Below are 16,532 nucleotides of genomic sequence, written 5' to 3'. Positions count from 1 at the left end.
TCGTATTGCCGTCTTCTGGGGAAATGAACCTTGGCATCATTTCGGACCTGTACGTGTAGTCCAGTGTGAGAGTATCGCCAGTGGGGTCTTCGACAGTTACGAAGCTATTGCGCTGCCAAATGGGCACAGAAACTTGCTCTTTCCTTATGCCCATCCATTCCCCGAGGAGCTCCAAGCTTGGTCTGGACACCTGACTGAGCACCTGGCATGATAGCTGTCGAAGCTGTTCATCCCCTTCTTCCAGCTCAAGCAGGCGGTGGTGTAATATGGACGACAGCTGCTCGTTGGTTTTGGCGTGTTTGACAGCATCTGCCATACGGGCAACGTGGACAAGGATATTGCGAGGCTTAGCGAACTGGTGCTGGAGCTGGATGAGCGAGCGGATCTTGGTAGATTGCTTTCCCAGGGTGTCTTCCAGGCTTGAAAGAACACTCGATATTGATGTGGCCAGAGCGACTCTTGCGGGGATCGACGCGGCCGAGGCAAAGGTACGCTCTGCGAAAGAGCGTAAATAGAGGAATGTGTTGCCGATGAATGTAAAGTACAGGATCAAGCTCTGCGCTGCTTGTAGGCTCAGTCCCGAAGCTCGTCCATCCGGTATGGCGGGCTGGAACGTCTTCAGCTTTGGGTTGAACTGGAAGAGTATAGAGGACCGGCCTAGACCAAGGTTCCAGAGCGATTGTAGGAGCACATCTCCTTTCAGTACCCGACCAGCATTCTTGCCCTCGTCTCGTACCAGCGTCGCATCGAAGGTCTCGGGACCATGCTCGGTTATGTATGGCGTTTGGCTTTCGACGTGCCTTCCCTTTTCAAACGACTCCCAGGTATAGAACAGGACATCCTTGTTCGCAGGTCCCAGGTCAAGTGCTACCTTCCAGACGTCTTCTTCGGGCTCTAAGGGCGGTGTCTCGATGGAAATGCTATCGTCGTTGAAACTGTCGAGCTCGGGTAGGGGCCCAAATTCGAACGTGTCCAGATCGGGCAGTCGCAGTTCGCGTTCGAGGTCATGTTTGGGCGCGTAAGGATGGTCGAATCTGATTGAGGAGACTGTGGCTGGTCAGCAACGCGTTCACATGCTCGGATGGAAAGACGCGACGACCCACTGTCTAGCTCGAGGGGAGCGAAGAGCGACGACTCTTGAGACTCATCGTCAAAAAAGGAAGGCTGCCTCCACAGGTGGTCGGTACTGAAGACGTCGTGAATCGAATCACGCGCATCCATGGCGGCGGATGTGGAGTAGTCGAGGGTGAGGGAGGGGTATGACGCGCCATGGTTTTGGCGACTCAGCCCTACGCGGACCCTTGCGCCTTCCGTCACTGTACCTGCAGCTCGCGACTGCGCGTTTCCTTCACTCACTTCCCTTCACTCCCACCACCAAACATCACAACATGCCGCCCCGAAAGAAGGCAAAGGCCAGTGCAGCTTCAACGCCCCTGCGCGACACTCAGCCCCAAACACCGCAAGACTCTGGCGTCGTGCAGTCGCAAGATGAGCTGCTCAGCGATCCGTGGGCCGACGAGCAGGAGACACAGCTATTGAAAAGCATGATGAAGTGGAAGCCTACCGGTACGACATAGCGCACTCTATTATCAGACACGTGATTGACATCCTCAGGTATGCACAAGCACTTTCGCATGATCTCCATCCATACCGACATGCGCTCGCATGGCTTCGCGAGTGACGACGCTCCTCACACGCGCATACCCGGTGTCTGGAAGAAGCTGTCGCAGCTATATGACCTGGACGCCCTCGATACGCGCGAGAACGAGTTTGCTTTCTCCGAAGACCCCGACCCGCTAGACCCAGACGACGCCAACAACATGCCCGAGTTCGAGCTGCCAGAAGACGAGTATGGCATGCTCATGTGGCATCAGCGCTTCCATCGTGAATCTTCTGCGGCCGGCTCGTCGCCACCCATGACGCCCATCCAAAAATACAAAGATCTCTACGCGCCAGGCATCGGCCTACTGAAAGACCTCCCCGATGGCGTGCACTCGCAAAAGGCTGAGAGTGTGACCGAAGCCACTCCCGTACCCAAGAACGCAAAGAACATAAGGACAGGCAAAGCTGCAAAGGGCGGCAAGGGTACTAAGGCTGGAGCTAACGCTGCAAAGAACAGTAAGGCCCAGAGCACCGTATCTGAATCCGCAGAAGAAGAGGACGAAGATGATGACGATGAAGAATCTAGTGCCGAGTCTGAAGAAGACAGTGCGCCAACTACTCGCCGAACGAATCGCGCGAAACCAAAGCCAGCGCCTAAGAAAACGAGAAGAAGGTAGATAATTGAAATCTGGGCTTGGACAAGGCGTCTTGGTTTTATCGATACCCGGGTTCCACGTGTTCTGTCGCAACAACACCTGAGCACGTGGAGCAGAAGCGTTTGATCGCTCTCGAACACATGCACCTCATACAAGGGAAAAACTGGACGGGTCTGCAGACTACATTAAGATGAGTACATGCAAAGTGGGTGTGTTAACATCGATGTAGACCCTAGGGTGTCCACTTTTTCTCTAGGTTGACGTGCATGTGTCATTCATATCGCCCCAGGTGATCGTTTGGTCAGATCTCACAGCATTGGGCGTTTGCAGATTCACATTGGTAGGGCGTATTACCTCTCCGTAATGTATGCACCGTTTGTATGGTCACAGGAAACTGTTGACGAACGCGTAAGCCTTTGCTATAAAACTATGCGCGCTTCCTCTCCTCGTCCTCTCAATTCATAGAACAGGTTTCTACTACGGCCGACCATGGAGAAATTACCACAAGAGATACTCGACGATGTTTTCGTCCATATCATCCATACAGAACGGGCGCCCATTAGCGAGCGATTTGACGGACTTTGCAAGCCCTCCGTCCGCACAGTACTCAATTGTCGGCTCGTCGCGCGTCGCTGGTTCGAGTCGGATGTTTTGATACGCGACTTTGTCGACATAGTTTCCCGGACACCTCTCGTGTGGTACAACCATCGACTCCCAGTACTTGAGGAGATCACTGAAATTCCAAAATACACTCGTTGGTTTAATCAGAGAATCACGATCTGTGGTATGGATCTGGGCCTTGTTACCCTCGGAGAGTACGACCGCTGGGGTACTGGGCGTGACGAGCTCGACAAGGAGAATCCAGTGACGCAGTACCTAGTACATCTGTTGCGCAAGATCAGCTGGGTAGAGCACTTTCGATACTACCCCATACACCCAAATTGCCTCCATGGAACCTGGCCCAAGTGGGAAGTATCCGAGTCAGACCGCGTTTCCCTTGAGACTTGCTTCCGAGGAGGCCCAGAACGCTCCAGGTACGGATATCCAGCACTGAAAGAAGGCGAATACTCTTGGTGGGGCGTTCAGCTGGAGAGCGGATGGATCTTCCCCAGAATCATGGAGGCTTTTCAGGAGTCCCACCTCTGGTTGAAAAGTGTCGAGAGTCCATTACTCGGTAACAAGGCATCGTATTGCGCAATCTCAGGAAGGGGTGATCCCTTTCACAGCACCTCTTTTAGGGAAAGCGATCTATTGCAGTGGTTCCCGAAGACGCTGACACGCGTCGCTATCAATATCACCCGTCCCATGACTGGGCCATTGATGAACTCCGGTGGCCTTGAAGAGCTGGTAAATCTAGAATACTTGGAGATAGCACTCTCGAAGACTCCTGAGATATCGATCGGTGACGGCGGACCATTCGGTGCACCTTTTGATTTAGGCCCATGGTCCTCAGAGGTGTGGTACCGACTCGAGAACTTGAAAGAGTTCCGATTGATGTCAGACTATCAGTACTCCTTCGATGAATGGGATATCCTAAACATTCTCAACTTCTTTCCGAACCTGGAGCGCCTTGCATTGGGACATATTCTTCTCGCGAGCAGTCATGGGGATTGGTGTAGTCTGCTACACAAGCTAGCGGACTTCAATCTGAAAGAGCTATGGCTGCTAGATCCTCGTCACATCGTCTTTGTCGGTCCCGAACACCACCACCAGCCTCATGTGGGCAACGATCCTGATCTGGCGATCGAAGGAACACACAATACAGACTACCACGTGGTAAAGTACGTGTCAGACGAGCACATGTTGGATGCAGCACAGGATGTGTGCGTGATCGACACAGAAATGGAGTGGCCCGCTGAGGGTTGTGTATATCCCCGGTTGAGTAGAGATTTCCGGTATGGTGGCTTTAAAATCTTCGAACAGTTCAGAGATAGCAATCCATCGTGGTGGTATGCTGCACGTTTCAAGAAGATCGATATCGGGGCGCCGGGAGAACTATCGTCAACAGAAGAGCTCGAGGAGTCGGATTCCTGATACGGACAAGATGACTTATACCGACTTACGCCAAACACCGAGATATGTCCTGAAGGGGTTCGACATGTTTTTGACGGGTCGTACGGTACAAGGTCGCCATGACGGTCTTTTTTTTTAGCACTTGCTGCTTGCACGGAGTACCCCAGCAGTACGACCACTATATAGCCATTAGAAACTTTGTATTGACATTCAGTATCTGAGCATACCAACTGCAATCGTACTTCTCATTGCCTGTTATAAAAGTGATAGAATCGCCGGCCGCTTTGAGGACATCGTAGTATCCCCGATAGCAGCTAACCTCGCCGCTGCCGTTCCTGCTCTCCTTCCAAAGACCGCCCCAGAAGTCAAGCCGCTACCTCCAGGATAATTGCCATAGAACAGACCCCCCAGCATCTCGCCAACACAAAACAGCCCTGTAACCTCTCTTCCGGAGTTCGATATAACAGCCGTAGTTTTCGGATTGACAGCCAGACCCCCGAATGTGAAAGTAACGCCGCAGCACACCTTGACAGCCATAAACGGACCCTTATCAAGCGGCAGCGCCCAATTCGACTTCGCCAGTTCCAGCTTCCTTTTAGAAGACTGCGTAGTCAGCCCATCTTTAACAGCAGGATCCCACTTCCCCTTCGGATTCTCAGCCATCGCCGCATAAACAGCCTCATTATACTGCTTGACAGTCTCCACAAACCTCTCCGGCTCATTCAACCCCCCCTCTCCCGCCAACTTCCCCGCCAGCTCCTCAACCGTCTTCCCCCAAACCTTCTCCACCCTCTCATCCCTATACTCCTCCTCCCTCAACCACCCCAAAACCCTCTGATCCCAAACCTGCCACGCCACCCCATCAGGCTGCCCATGTATCGCCCGCCCAAACTTCGCATACGTGTAATTCCGCATGTCAACGCCCTCGTCCACAAATCTTTTCCCCTCTGTGTTAATCATCAAACCGAGTGGATACCCCGACTTGGTAAACTCGTTCGAGATGAGCCGGTCGCCGCTGTTAGCTGGCGCATTCGCATCCCAGCAGGTAGAATGGCACCCAGACCAGTTCCCTGCTTGCTTCGCATCCACGTCGCGGATGGCGCACTCGAGGACTTCGCCTGTGTTGAAGGGCGTGCCGCGGACGCGCGCGAGATCCCAGGACGGACCGAGATATTGGGCGCGCATGCGTGGATTTGCTTCGAAGCCGCCGGCAGCTAGGATGACGGTCTTCGTGGGTATGTGTGTAGACATACCCTTGTAGTCAACGACAACGCCTGTGATGGTACCCGAGGGAGAGGTTACGATGCGTTTGGCAGGCGTGGAGTAGTATACTTCGATTCCGTGTCTGCGGGCGCAGGCTTGGTGGTCTTGAATGAGACCTTTCCCCCCGTCTTGCGTCTTGAGGGCCATGCCGCCCCAGAATTTGTAGCGGCCATTCACTTTGTAGGCTTGCCGGTTGAAGGATAGTTGGTATCGGATACCGTTGTTTGCAAGCCATTTTACGGCTTCGTTGGATTCTGAGATGAGCGCTTTGCTTAGGTCGGGATCTGAACGGCATAGGCATACTCGATCCATGTCTTTCTGGAAATCGTCTTTGGTGTATGGTTCCATGTCTATGAGTTTTGCTGTTTCGGCATCGACGTTGTTGACGATGGGTAGGAGGTCGCTGGTACCGCTGTGCACGGTGCGGAAGGCGCCTGCTGTGAAGTAGCTGTTACCTCCGGCCCAATCTTCTGGTGCCTTTTCGATAAGAACGACCCGGCGTGCTCCAGCTTCTGCGGCGGCTGTTGCAGCGGAGAAGCCCGCATTTCCTCCGCCTATTACTAGGACGTCGATGGTTGGGAATGATGTCAGTTGTCTCATAATCGCAGACTTTGGAAAATACTGAATGTTCGACTAGCAGTGAACGTCTTAACAGGGCCTGGTACTTGGGACATGAGGAATCCATAAATGCTGCCCGCGGAATATCTAGGTGGCGCGGGATAGCTACGCAGCCAACGAGCGCGGCCCGCGTGTTGAGTCGTCGCGAGCGGTCATAGGACGGAAATATGGCCGAACTGCAGCGCTCTTTCTCCGAAGAGGTTACTTGCACGCATGTATATTGTACTTCGAAGTGTAGGCTGCACATCACGCAGCATGCTAATGCTGCCTTTCGAACACCATGTGTCGTGGCACGGAGCTGTTCGCCCTTGGCCCGGGTAGTATGACTCGCTGCAAGCTATCCAATTTCCTCCCCAAGTTCCGGCTGATCTGACGGAGATACTTAACATTACAGCCGCTGTTGGCGAAAGTTATGCAGAGGACGCGACCTGCACAGGACTCAACAGTCATGATGTTCTTGTCCGTATCTTTGGCAGCGAACGCCCCACATCCCCGCCGCTTCTATCCGCTAGCGACCCTGATTGGTCAATGGCTCCCCGCTGACGCTTTGTTACATACGCCCTGCGGTCCCAGATTCATTCGCCAAGCGATATCAGGGAAACAGTCACAACAACATTGAGTCACATCTTGTATGTCTATATAACTAGACGTGTCTCGTTGAACTTTCGATGATACAAACAGCATTGTCCGACCATTTTCAGTTATGACGTCAAGCTTGGACAACGCCGCCCTGGAGGTCAAGACGAAGGATGGAGTCAAGTTCGGAAAAGAGCTGAGGGAGAAGGAGTTTTGCTTTAAGAACGGATTCCTTAACTTGAACCATGGTATGTGCAAACCCTCTTTTCACAGTCCACGAGCGAACAGCGTGACTTTGTCCTCGTTGATATTGTTTGTTCACACATCTTTGGCGAGACATGCTCTCCATACGTAGGCTAATTGTGATCAGGCTCTTTCGGTACCATCCCTCGCGCGGTCCGCGACACTATGCGCGATTTCCAAGATGAATGTGAAGGTCGCCCAGATCCCTTCATCCGATACAGATACCCTGTTATCCTCGATGAAGCTCGGGAAGACATGGCGAAGGTACGTTCCTCATCTTGATACCAATACGGGAGATCTGTGACACATACAGCTACCTGGTAAGCCTCCAATTACTCTCATTAATAATGCTATAGCTACTCAATACACCTTCTTCAACCCTGGTATTCGTACCCAACGCCAGTACCGGCGTAAACACCGTTCTTCGCAACATTGTCTTCCAACCCGGCGAGCATATTCTCATCTTCAGTACCATTTATGGGGCTTGCGAAAAGACAGTATCATACGTCACCGAGACTACCCCCGCGGAGAGTGTCAAGATCGCATACACCTTTCCCGTGGAAGACGACTGGCTACTAACCGAGTTTGAGAAGAAGGTCAAAGAGGTAGAGAGCAAGGGCGGAAAAATCAAAATCGCAGTCTTCGATACTGTAGTCAGTGCACCCGGCGTCAGAATGCCATTCGAGCGCTTGACGCAAAAGTGCAAAGAGCTTGGCGTCATGAGCTGCATCGACGGAGCCCATGGGGTTGGCCACTTGAACATCGATCTGGGTGCATTGGACCCAGATTTCTTCGTGAGCAACTGCCACAAGTCAGTTCTATCTCTTGTCATTCTACATCCAATTATACTAATCCAGCATAGATGGCTCCACGTCCCCCGCGGCTGCGCAATCTTCCACGTCGCCCACCGAAACCAAGACATCATTCGCAGTACGCTTCCCACATCCCACGGCTTCACACCCAAGGGCGAAAAGGTCGATTCACCTATGCCAAAATCGGCGTTCGTCAGCCCGGATAAATCGCCCTTCGTTAGCAACTTCGAGTTTGTGGGTACCATCGACAACAGCCCCTACTTGTGCGTACCCGCAGCCTTGAAGTGGCGCGAATCTCTCGGAGGCGAGACCGTCATCATGGACTATTGCCAAACGCTCGCCCGTGAAGCCGGTAAACACGTCGCCAGCGTTCTTGGCACTGAAGTCATGGAGAATAGCACTGGTACGTTGGGACAGTGTTGTTTGTCCAATGTTCGCCTGCCGATCTCGCCGTCTCTGGCCCAAGACGTCGCGACTAAGAACGGCATCGACAAGGAAGAAGTCGGCAACCTGATCAGGGACTTCATGGAGAGGCTGAGCTGTGAAGAGTATGGTACCTTCATTATGATGAAATGGTATGGAGGTGTTTGGTGGACAAGGTTGAGTGGGCAAGTGTACTTAGATATGGCGGACTTTGAGTGGGCTGCCAAGACCATCAAAGAAATATGTGAGAGGGTGGAGAAGGGAGAGTGGGCTTTGCCGAAGGGTAAGCTTTGAACTGTGATGTAGATAATCGCGATTGCGAAGACATGTAGCTTTGATGGAAAAGTCGCATCAGCAGTGAAAGTGGTTCATTCGTATCCAATGTACACTCAATAGCCATGACCGCCACGCACAACCCCAAGGCGACTCCCAGGATTCTTCTTGTGTATACTACACTTCATTCTACGTATCGCAAATGATGTTGGCACGGATCGGAAATCCCGCGGTCTCGTATAACAGTTCGTCATCTAAACGTATCGCGATTTCTCACGGCACTTGTCGAAATCGCCACCGCAGTCCTTGCACTATGCATCATGTCAGCATTTCCCACTACACCTAAGCTACGAAATCGCAAAAAGACCTACTTCATGGCCCTGGTAGCGGTACACATGGCACACATGCTCCACACAGGTCTGTTTGCAACCGGCCTGTCCCTCAGTATGGCCGTTCTGTAGCGTCGTCAGTGGAAACCGCAAAGCGAGCTATAGCATGCCCTGTCGCTTACCTTGAGGCAGAAGTTGTAGCGTTCCAAACAGAAGTCGCAATTTGCGTCGCGGGTCACGAGCGTGGTGCCCTCGTCTGCGGCGGGCGTGGCGGACACAATGGTGGCGGCGAGCGCGAGGATGATGGCGAAGGTCTTCATGTTGCTCCGATATCTGGTGATATACCGAGTGCTTCCGAGGGGTCCAAATGAGCGTATATTGAGAACGCGGTTGTTAATGTTGACAGTGAGGGAGCGATGGTAGTGTTGGTGAATGAGCGTGAGGCCTGAGAAGAAGAATAGTTTCGCGCAGCGGGCCAAGGAGTGTAAAGTATGTGCTAATAGCGATTGTTCGACTTGATCGGTGGGTGTCAGCAATTGAAGAGACAAAGTGGTCACTCGTTGGTCCGGTGAAGGCGCTTTGCACTGGGCCCGAGTGGCGGCGCGTGGCAACGATGCAAACGGTCCCGTTGCGAGCTCGACAACTTCCGCTTCAATTCCGAGACTTTCTTGAAGATGGAGCCAATATCAGAGTGGGAAGAGACGCCTGCGATAGTCATTCGCTTGTAGAACAGCGCGGCATAGCAATTGAAGTTGGGTTTTCGTGAATGAATGTCGGCGTGGTGGCCAAGGCCAAGATACTGCCAAAATCACTGCAGCGAATTAGTCTGTATCTAGTCTCACCATGATCTTACAGCGAGAGCATGCTCGCCTCCGCCGAGTCTCGTATTGTAGGGCGCTTGTAGTATCGTCAAAAGCCACTGCGGATCCGAGCCACTTACCTCTCAAAGCAGATTGGGACCTACCAAAACCGGAAAACACCTCGATTAGGCTGGGTTGCAAGACCGCGAGACAAAAGGCAGAGGCGATCAAGCCAGCGTCGACTAGAGGCAGTCTCTGATGGTCTAGACGGAAGCGCGTGCGTACCGTGTACGACCTAACTAACGGTTACGACCGTGAACTCGATGATAATTGGAGTGAAAGACATGACGGGATACGGGTAACGCGGAAGCCAAGAGATGTTCGACAATACTGAGTTTTCCATTGTTTTACTTGCTTGAATGTGCTTTTCTAATCACGCTGCTGAGAACATGTAGGGACTCATCGCCGGGATGCTGCTGGGAAGATGGTGGGAGGAGCTAGCTCCATCGCCACCAGAATTATGTACAAGGTGTAAAAGGGAAGGGGTATAGCAACGAACGTAATCTTCATAGTAGCCTACACTTCCGATACTAGCTCTTAGAAATAGCGAAGCAATGAACAGAGACACCAAGTCGGGTATTAGATGGTGCGGACGCCACGTGCCAACTCGGCGCGTACACGCCTCCTGTATTGGTCACGGTATTGGATGCGACCGTATGTTCCGAATCCAACGGCAAGGAAGAAGAAGAGCGCCCATACGGATGTGACAACCAGACCGATTGGGAAGAAAGCCAAGGCAGTTCCGGGGATGATGAACGGTGCGGCCGAGGAGACGGCAGCGGATGCGGATGCTGCGGCTTGGGGATCTGCGTTGGTGGGAGCGTTGCCTGCCTTGGAGAAGATACCATTGACGAATGATGCCTCCTGGGAAGAGAGAGTGGTTTCGACATCCTGGCCGGTTGCAGGGTTTCGCGCAGCGAGGTCGATTTGCGGGATGAGAAGGGGCTGGAGGGATTCTCTGCAAATATGTTAGAGACAGAAATATGAATGACGAAGAGGGATACGTACTGGGTCATGGCTGAGCCCATCAGGTTCTCATTAATCCTTCCGACATACATGAGGACCTTGAGTTCCGTCATGCTGTTGATGTCCTGCCTCTCAACCAGCAAACCCTCACTGACTGGCCAGCTGAGGTCTCGCTTGGTAAAGTTGCCTTGCATGTTCTGCACAGTCGCACCGAGGTACGAAAGTGTCATGCTGACATCGGCCGCGGTAACGCCAACCCATGGGTTGATGGGAGCTGATACATTATACATTCGGAGCTCCGCCTGGAAGACACCCGTCTTGTTGTCAAGGAAAGGTAGGTTGTAGCACACGGCGATTCCACTCGGGTTCGACGCTTGGCCGTTGAGATTGCTGAGCGTGCTCATACATGCTTCCTTTGTCTGTTGCTCCCACTTCGCTTGATCGACACCCGACGCATCACCAGTCGCGGGTGTCAGCGATGCTAGCGGTGCTGTATCGGCAGAGTTGGCATCTTGTCTTTGCGTAAGGGTTGCCATGAGCTCTGCGTCCCTCCGAAGTACCTCCTCCACGTCCTGGCCTGGCTCGAGAAGCGCGTTCACTTGGGGGCCCTTGAAGGCAATTGCGTGTCCAGCAGCAAGCAGAGTGCCTACGAAAGCGCTCTTGAAAAACATGGTCGAGGTAGTATTAGTCGACGCCGGAAAATTAAAGTCGGTAGTGCGAAGGTGGCCGGGCTGCCCAGCAGCTTACGAGAAAGAAAGTGGCGAGCGAAGAAAGAACGACGAAGCAAAAGCTAATCACTGCTGAAAAGAAACGGGCATTAGAAGTGTCATTAGCAAAAGCGAATTAGAAAAGTCGAACACGCGAGCATGAAGAAACGCGGTGTGCGAATCACGGCAATGGGTGGATCGGACGAGAACGGCTGGCAAATGGCGTGACTCAGGTCGGGCACCAGACTCGAAAAGCAGCACCAAGACTGGCTTGAGGCTCCATAACAGAGTTGAGACGGACTCTGCTTGAGGCTGTGACGGGTGGCACACGACATTTCTATGCGTTGATCCCGAGGCGACTAAGAAGAAGCTTAATTTAGCATAGTAGAGCCGCATTTGGTGGGAGCCAACCAAGCTGTGGCCTGGAGATCGAACCGTTCGGGAGTGGGGGCGCACTGGGCATGACGATGCTGGGCCCCTTGAGACAATTGGTGTTGAGGTCTGGAGTCAGGGAACGATGCTAAAACTAGGGGCGCTTCAGGTGTGCGCTAGCAGAGCACGTGACGTTGTCCTCCGAGCCAATAGCATCACCGCGTGCCGCCTCTCCCGGCTTCTCGGTTTCACCCTTGAGCCGTGCAGAAGCCGATGTCCTGAGTTTCCCATTGCACCAGCCTCCGCTGCGCCATCGGTGCATCGCGAAATCTCCTGCGGTGTGGCTTCCGGCGCGTGCTTCCTCAGAAACGGGCGATGTTGACACGGGTAGCGGCCGCTGTCATCTTGGACCTGCGACACTCGCGCTGATACAGGCGGGTCGCCGGGCGCAACACCTGGACAACTGTACAACATCGACCGCATCTTCAATACCGCCCAACGGACCCAGCCGCCTCGCTGCTGTCGAAGCACGTCACTCCCGAAGCCACACGGACATTAGTTGTTCCCGGTGCGTGTGCCGAGAAGAGACGGTGAGCTGTGAAACCTCGTGTCCCAACCTCCACCCGGCCAATACCCCAACGCGCATATCCGCGGTATCTCCCTTTATGCCAATAGTTATTCACTGTGTACCAGAGCACAGAGGTCCTGCGTCCTGCGTCCGTTGCTCGTCGTGTGGTCTTAGTCCTGCAGCAACTTAGCGGCCTTGTCGCGCAACGCACGCATAGTCAGGCACACTGCCGACCACACTTACTGGGTACGGGACGGATCGCGCGCTCCATATCAGACTGCTCGATGATCTGGCACCATACGGGAAAGTATGGGCTGCGAACATATGCACACGATACGCCTTTGACGACGAAGGCGACTCTGAGGTGGCCACGTTCGCCTGCATACAACTAATCCACATGGGTGCGCTTGTGCCCAGCGTGCATTCGCCCAACACATACACCCACTGCCTATGCCCATATATTGTCATCCTCCACTAATGTGTTGCAAAATGCGGGCACTAACTGCCAGCACATCAAAAGCCTCTAGACCTCTACTTGGGGCAGCCTTATTTGGGCTTGTCACAGTGTAAGCGGTCGACTCTGCCCGAAGGGTCCCGCTGTACTTCATCTGCAGACCAGGGCACCTGGACCCAAGTCGTCCTTCAAGGCTCTCACGTTTCTCGCTCTGTTACGCTCATTCTCTTTGTTTGTTTTTTGCACATCGTCACAAGCCCACACGAGGCGAGTCCACAGTCGCTGCAAATATCTAACATTCCTCGAGGACGCTCTTCGTTGGTCACGCGCCGACCACCTGCACGCAATGCAGCACGCCTCGAACTCGCCATGGCGGACGCCTGCGATGCAATATCCCAAACCCCAATACAGCCTCCAGCACACCATATCCATGGTCAACCTCCGAGACGATGATCAATCGTGGTACAACAACCGTGAGAACGCATCTCCAACAGTCTCGTCCGCCTCATCCGCCACCAGCCGAAGCACAACGCCCACAACAACGAACAACAACCCGTGGTCGAACGTAATGGTCAGCCCAGCTTCGACATATTCCAACAAGTCGTCCGACTCATCGTCGCCCAAAGGCAGCCCAAAACATACCCCGCAATACACCAGCCGATCGACAACGCCCCAGCCCATCGCTCCCCAGCCAATAAGGGTCATTAATCCGGTAGCAGGATTTGCGCCCATGTCACCGCCTCCCTCAGCTTCTGGCGAGTCGTTCAGGAATGGCGATTACCCGGGGTCACCCATGAACCCATACCGACAACCTGCTGCTCCCCTTGTTCCGTTGGTAAATGGATACATCAACACATCAATTTTGTCATCACAGGGTCAGTCTCTTTCCGGGTGGTTCTACGAGCTCGTGCGAAAGCAGGGATGGGATGCTGGCCTAGTCAAGAAGATATGGCAGTGGACGTTGTCGAATCCTAGGCTCGCAATCCTCTTGTTCGTTTGCGACGATGTTGCATCATGGCGACAGGCTTCCTTCTTCGATCTTCGAGATGAGAGCTTGCCATTTCCGGAGGACCGTCTCCAAGGCATTGTGGGTAATGCGCGCAAAGTTGTCGATGAACAATGGCGTGCCACATCCAAGGAACTACCGTTGACGGGAGCACATGTCGACTACACCGCACGCGAAACAGTGCCACTACAGCACATCAGTCTCATTCGATCGTCGCGCAATTCTGAGAAGAGCGTCGACTGGGTCAAGATGCAAGGCAGCAGCGAGGATCGTGTGCTTGTGCGAAAGCGCTTTGTCACTGCTCGCTCCGCTCAAAAAGCTGCGCTATTGGACCAGATCAACAAGTTCAAGCAATATGAGCACAAGAACATTGCGAAGTTGCTTTGCTCGTATGCCCAGCCCAGTCATGTTGGCATCATCACGGAGAAAGCACAATACACTCTGGACGACTTCCTTGCGCTCCCTGGAAGCGACCCAAACCGTTCGAAGTTGCTGGTGGACTGGATGGGTGACTTGTCGTCCGCTCTTGAATATCTCCATTCGCAGTCCATCTGTCATCGAAGCATCCGGCCTCGCAAAATCTTGATTGATGGTGCGCGCATTCTGCTTGCTCCATTTGACATTGGGCAGAGCATCGATACATTCAGCCCGACAATGGCCAACTCTCAACGCCTGGACCAGCTACACACATATTTCCAAGATCAGTCCTACGTCTACGCTGCACCTGAGGCTATTGTCTCACGCGGCAAGAGAATGGCAGACGTTTTCTCGCTGGGTTGTGTTTTCTTGTCGATGATGACAGTCGCACAAGGCCAGTCACTATCAGTGTTTGCCCAGTACCGGGCTGCGAACACTCAGGACGCCTCATACCATGCACATCTCGACCGGGTGGCAAGTTGGCGAAACCGGCTCCACGCTGCCACCACCTCGAACCTCCGAAACGGACTCATCGGATCTGGAAGGAAGCTAAGGCAGTTGAAGGCGGAAGCCGACTGGCTGACCATTATTGAAAAGATGCTGCTACCAGGACCAAAAGAGAGGATCAAGATGCGCTTTGTGCTGGCCAGCCTAAACAGCGGCAAAGCCACAGGCGGAAGACGACGTAGCTTGGACGGCGGCGGTTACAGTGGACAGGCAGCAGCATCACTCGGCGTCAACGGTGCAACAACCGCGACGCTGGTCGACATTTCGGAGCATCACGCGCCCCGAAAACCGGAGCTAAGCGTCTTCGATGGCTATTTCCAGACGCAGACCCGCAGGTTAGAACCAGCGGGTGGTTGGTAATCGGAAACTTCGGACAGCGTGTCAAACATGGACGCACGCTGAGGTGATACTTGGCAAAACATGTTAGACATCGGCTTTTGATGTTGTCGGGCGATTGGCATGCCGAAGCCAATGTTGAGTGTGAAACTTGACAGCTCGGGATGAGACGGAGCCCTACAACGCCTCAGACACGACTTCAACGAGAATACGCCGATGATGGGCGATAGGCAAAGAGCCCTTTTTTACTTTCTTCATATCTTGTCCGTACTGGATTTGGGTCGGACCTTTGATACCCCTTCTTGCGACCCCATTTGGATGATTCACTTGGTAAATTCTTTCTTTTCATTTGCTCCTCATTCCATAGCATTCTTATTAGCGGCGCGGCATCCAGCGAGCATCTAGAGCAATGATCACAAGTTCCCTTTTAGCTAAGAGGACGCCATTCACGCAACCGTTGAACGCTAGTAATTTGTCTTTCTCTGAGTCTGTAGATCACTCACATGTCCCCGGTATTCCCAATGAAGTTCTGTCCTCGTCTATCCGCTTGGCTTCATGTTCGGGCTCAAAACAGATCAGTCGTTTGCGGTCGTGATAGACGAATATGATGATCAAGAGAGAACCTCTCACTTCTGGAGAGGTGTCCTAGTGTTACATGGCGCTACACCGGTTGCAGTCTAGAGTCGTTGTCTCTCACTTTATCAAGCGCATGGACACCGACACCATAGCAACACTATCAAATTCCAATACTCAAAACCAACTCTACCCTTAATCCATTCACATCCGCAATGGTCGACCGCACACCTGCACCCCGAAAGCGCGCCACTCCCAAGTCTACCGGCGCTGAAGACGCACAAGGTCGGCTTCTAGTCAGCATGTTGTTCCAAGTGAGTCTTCCAGGAGCATAACACACATGTGACTAAATTTGATAGGTCTATCTATCTCACGAGGAAGATAGTTTTACAAAGTACAACGAGTTCATGGACGCGGTGAAGGAGGCTGAAGGCGCCGAGATCTTGTTTGTTGCGCCCATGGAACCATTTTTCAGGTACCAACCACAAAAGGATGACGTGGCTTTGCGACTGACAATTCCATAGCTACAAGGTCGATGCTGGCTACCCAGATCCGTTGAAGGAGCTTGTCGACTTCGATACCTTTGTCGACTTTGGAGAGTACAAGGAATACAAGGAGACTGCGGAGCCGACCGTACCGGCGCTTGAGTAGAGCTATGATATCATCCAGATAAGACTTGAACGAAGCCTGAGTGAGGCTTGTACCCAAGACTTACTCAAGCCCCGCTCAGGTCTTGTTCAGGTCTCACCTAGGCATCTATTCAGGAAGTTGAAGCAGGGTAAGCAAGGGCGGCGGAACTGAGGGAAGTCAAAGACAGAGAACACATCAATTGAGTGTAACTAAACAATGTGAACTTGGTGTGAATAGCGAAGTAGAGTGCTCGCTGGCACTTGCATCGTCTACATCGTCGTCACCAATTCCTCCCCCCTCAGGTCGTGCGAACATCTGACGATCAGGG

The 16,532-nt window shown here is 53.0% G+C and overlaps 5 protein-coding genes across 5 annotated transcripts; 3 read left to right on the top strand and 2 right to left on the bottom strand.

The window, feature by feature from the left end:
* Window positions 1–1,388: 1,388 nt before the first annotated feature.
* On the top strand, window positions 1,389–2,279 carry J4E78_008414 (uncharacterized protein; the record flags this gene model as incomplete). Its single annotated transcript, XM_049369015.1, has 2 exons — window positions 1,389–1,566; window positions 1,615–2,279. 2 exons carry the CDS (start codon window positions 1,389–1,391, stop codon window positions 2,277–2,279), a joined length of 843 nt encoding a protein of 280 aa, XP_049219459.1.
* Window positions 2,280–4,526: 2,247 nt separating this feature from the next.
* Window positions 4,527–6,208, bottom strand: J4E78_008413 (uncharacterized protein; the record flags this gene model as incomplete). The annotated part of the gene is made up of 2 exons (XM_049369014.1): window positions 4,527–6,155; window positions 6,200–6,208. The coding sequence occupies 2 exons, from the start codon at window positions 6,206–6,208 to the stop codon at window positions 4,527–4,529; spliced, it is 1,638 nt and encodes a 545-aa protein (XP_049219458.1).
* Window positions 6,209–6,855: 647 nt separating this feature from the next.
* J4E78_008412 (uncharacterized protein) lies at window positions 6,856–8,500 on the top strand (the record flags this gene model as incomplete). Its single annotated transcript, XM_049369013.1, has 4 exons — window positions 6,856–6,976; window positions 7,099–7,235; window positions 7,328–7,782; window positions 7,834–8,500. 4 exons carry the CDS (start codon window positions 6,856–6,858, stop codon window positions 8,498–8,500), a joined length of 1,380 nt encoding a protein of 459 aa, XP_049219457.1.
* Window positions 8,501–10,247: 1,747 nt separating this feature from the next.
* On the bottom strand, window positions 10,248–11,305 carry J4E78_008411 (uncharacterized protein; the record flags this gene model as incomplete). The annotated part of the gene is made up of 2 exons (XM_049369012.1): window positions 10,248–10,626; window positions 10,677–11,305. 2 exons carry the CDS (start codon window positions 11,303–11,305, stop codon window positions 10,248–10,250), a joined length of 1,008 nt encoding a protein of 335 aa, XP_049219456.1.
* Window positions 11,306–13,165: 1,860 nt separating this feature from the next.
* Window positions 13,166–15,025, top strand: J4E78_008410 (uncharacterized protein; the record flags this gene model as incomplete). The annotated part of the gene is made up of 1 exon (XM_049369011.1): window positions 13,166–15,025. The coding sequence occupies one exon, from the start codon at window positions 13,166–13,168 to the stop codon at window positions 15,023–15,025; it is 1,860 nt and encodes a 619-aa protein (XP_049219455.1).
* Window positions 15,026–16,532: the final 1,507 nt, after the last annotated feature.

The sequence above is a fragment of the Alternaria triticimaculans genome (genome assembly GCF_023758025.1).
Source record: "Alternaria triticimaculans strain BMP 0046 chromosome Unknown scaffold_14, whole genome shotgun sequence".
In the NCBI taxonomy this organism is placed as follows: domain Eukaryota; kingdom Fungi; phylum Ascomycota; class Dothideomycetes; order Pleosporales; family Pleosporaceae; genus Alternaria; species Alternaria triticimaculans.
The sequence above is the reverse complement of the archived record's forward strand: the minus strand, read 5'-3'. Positions and strand labels throughout refer to the sequence as shown.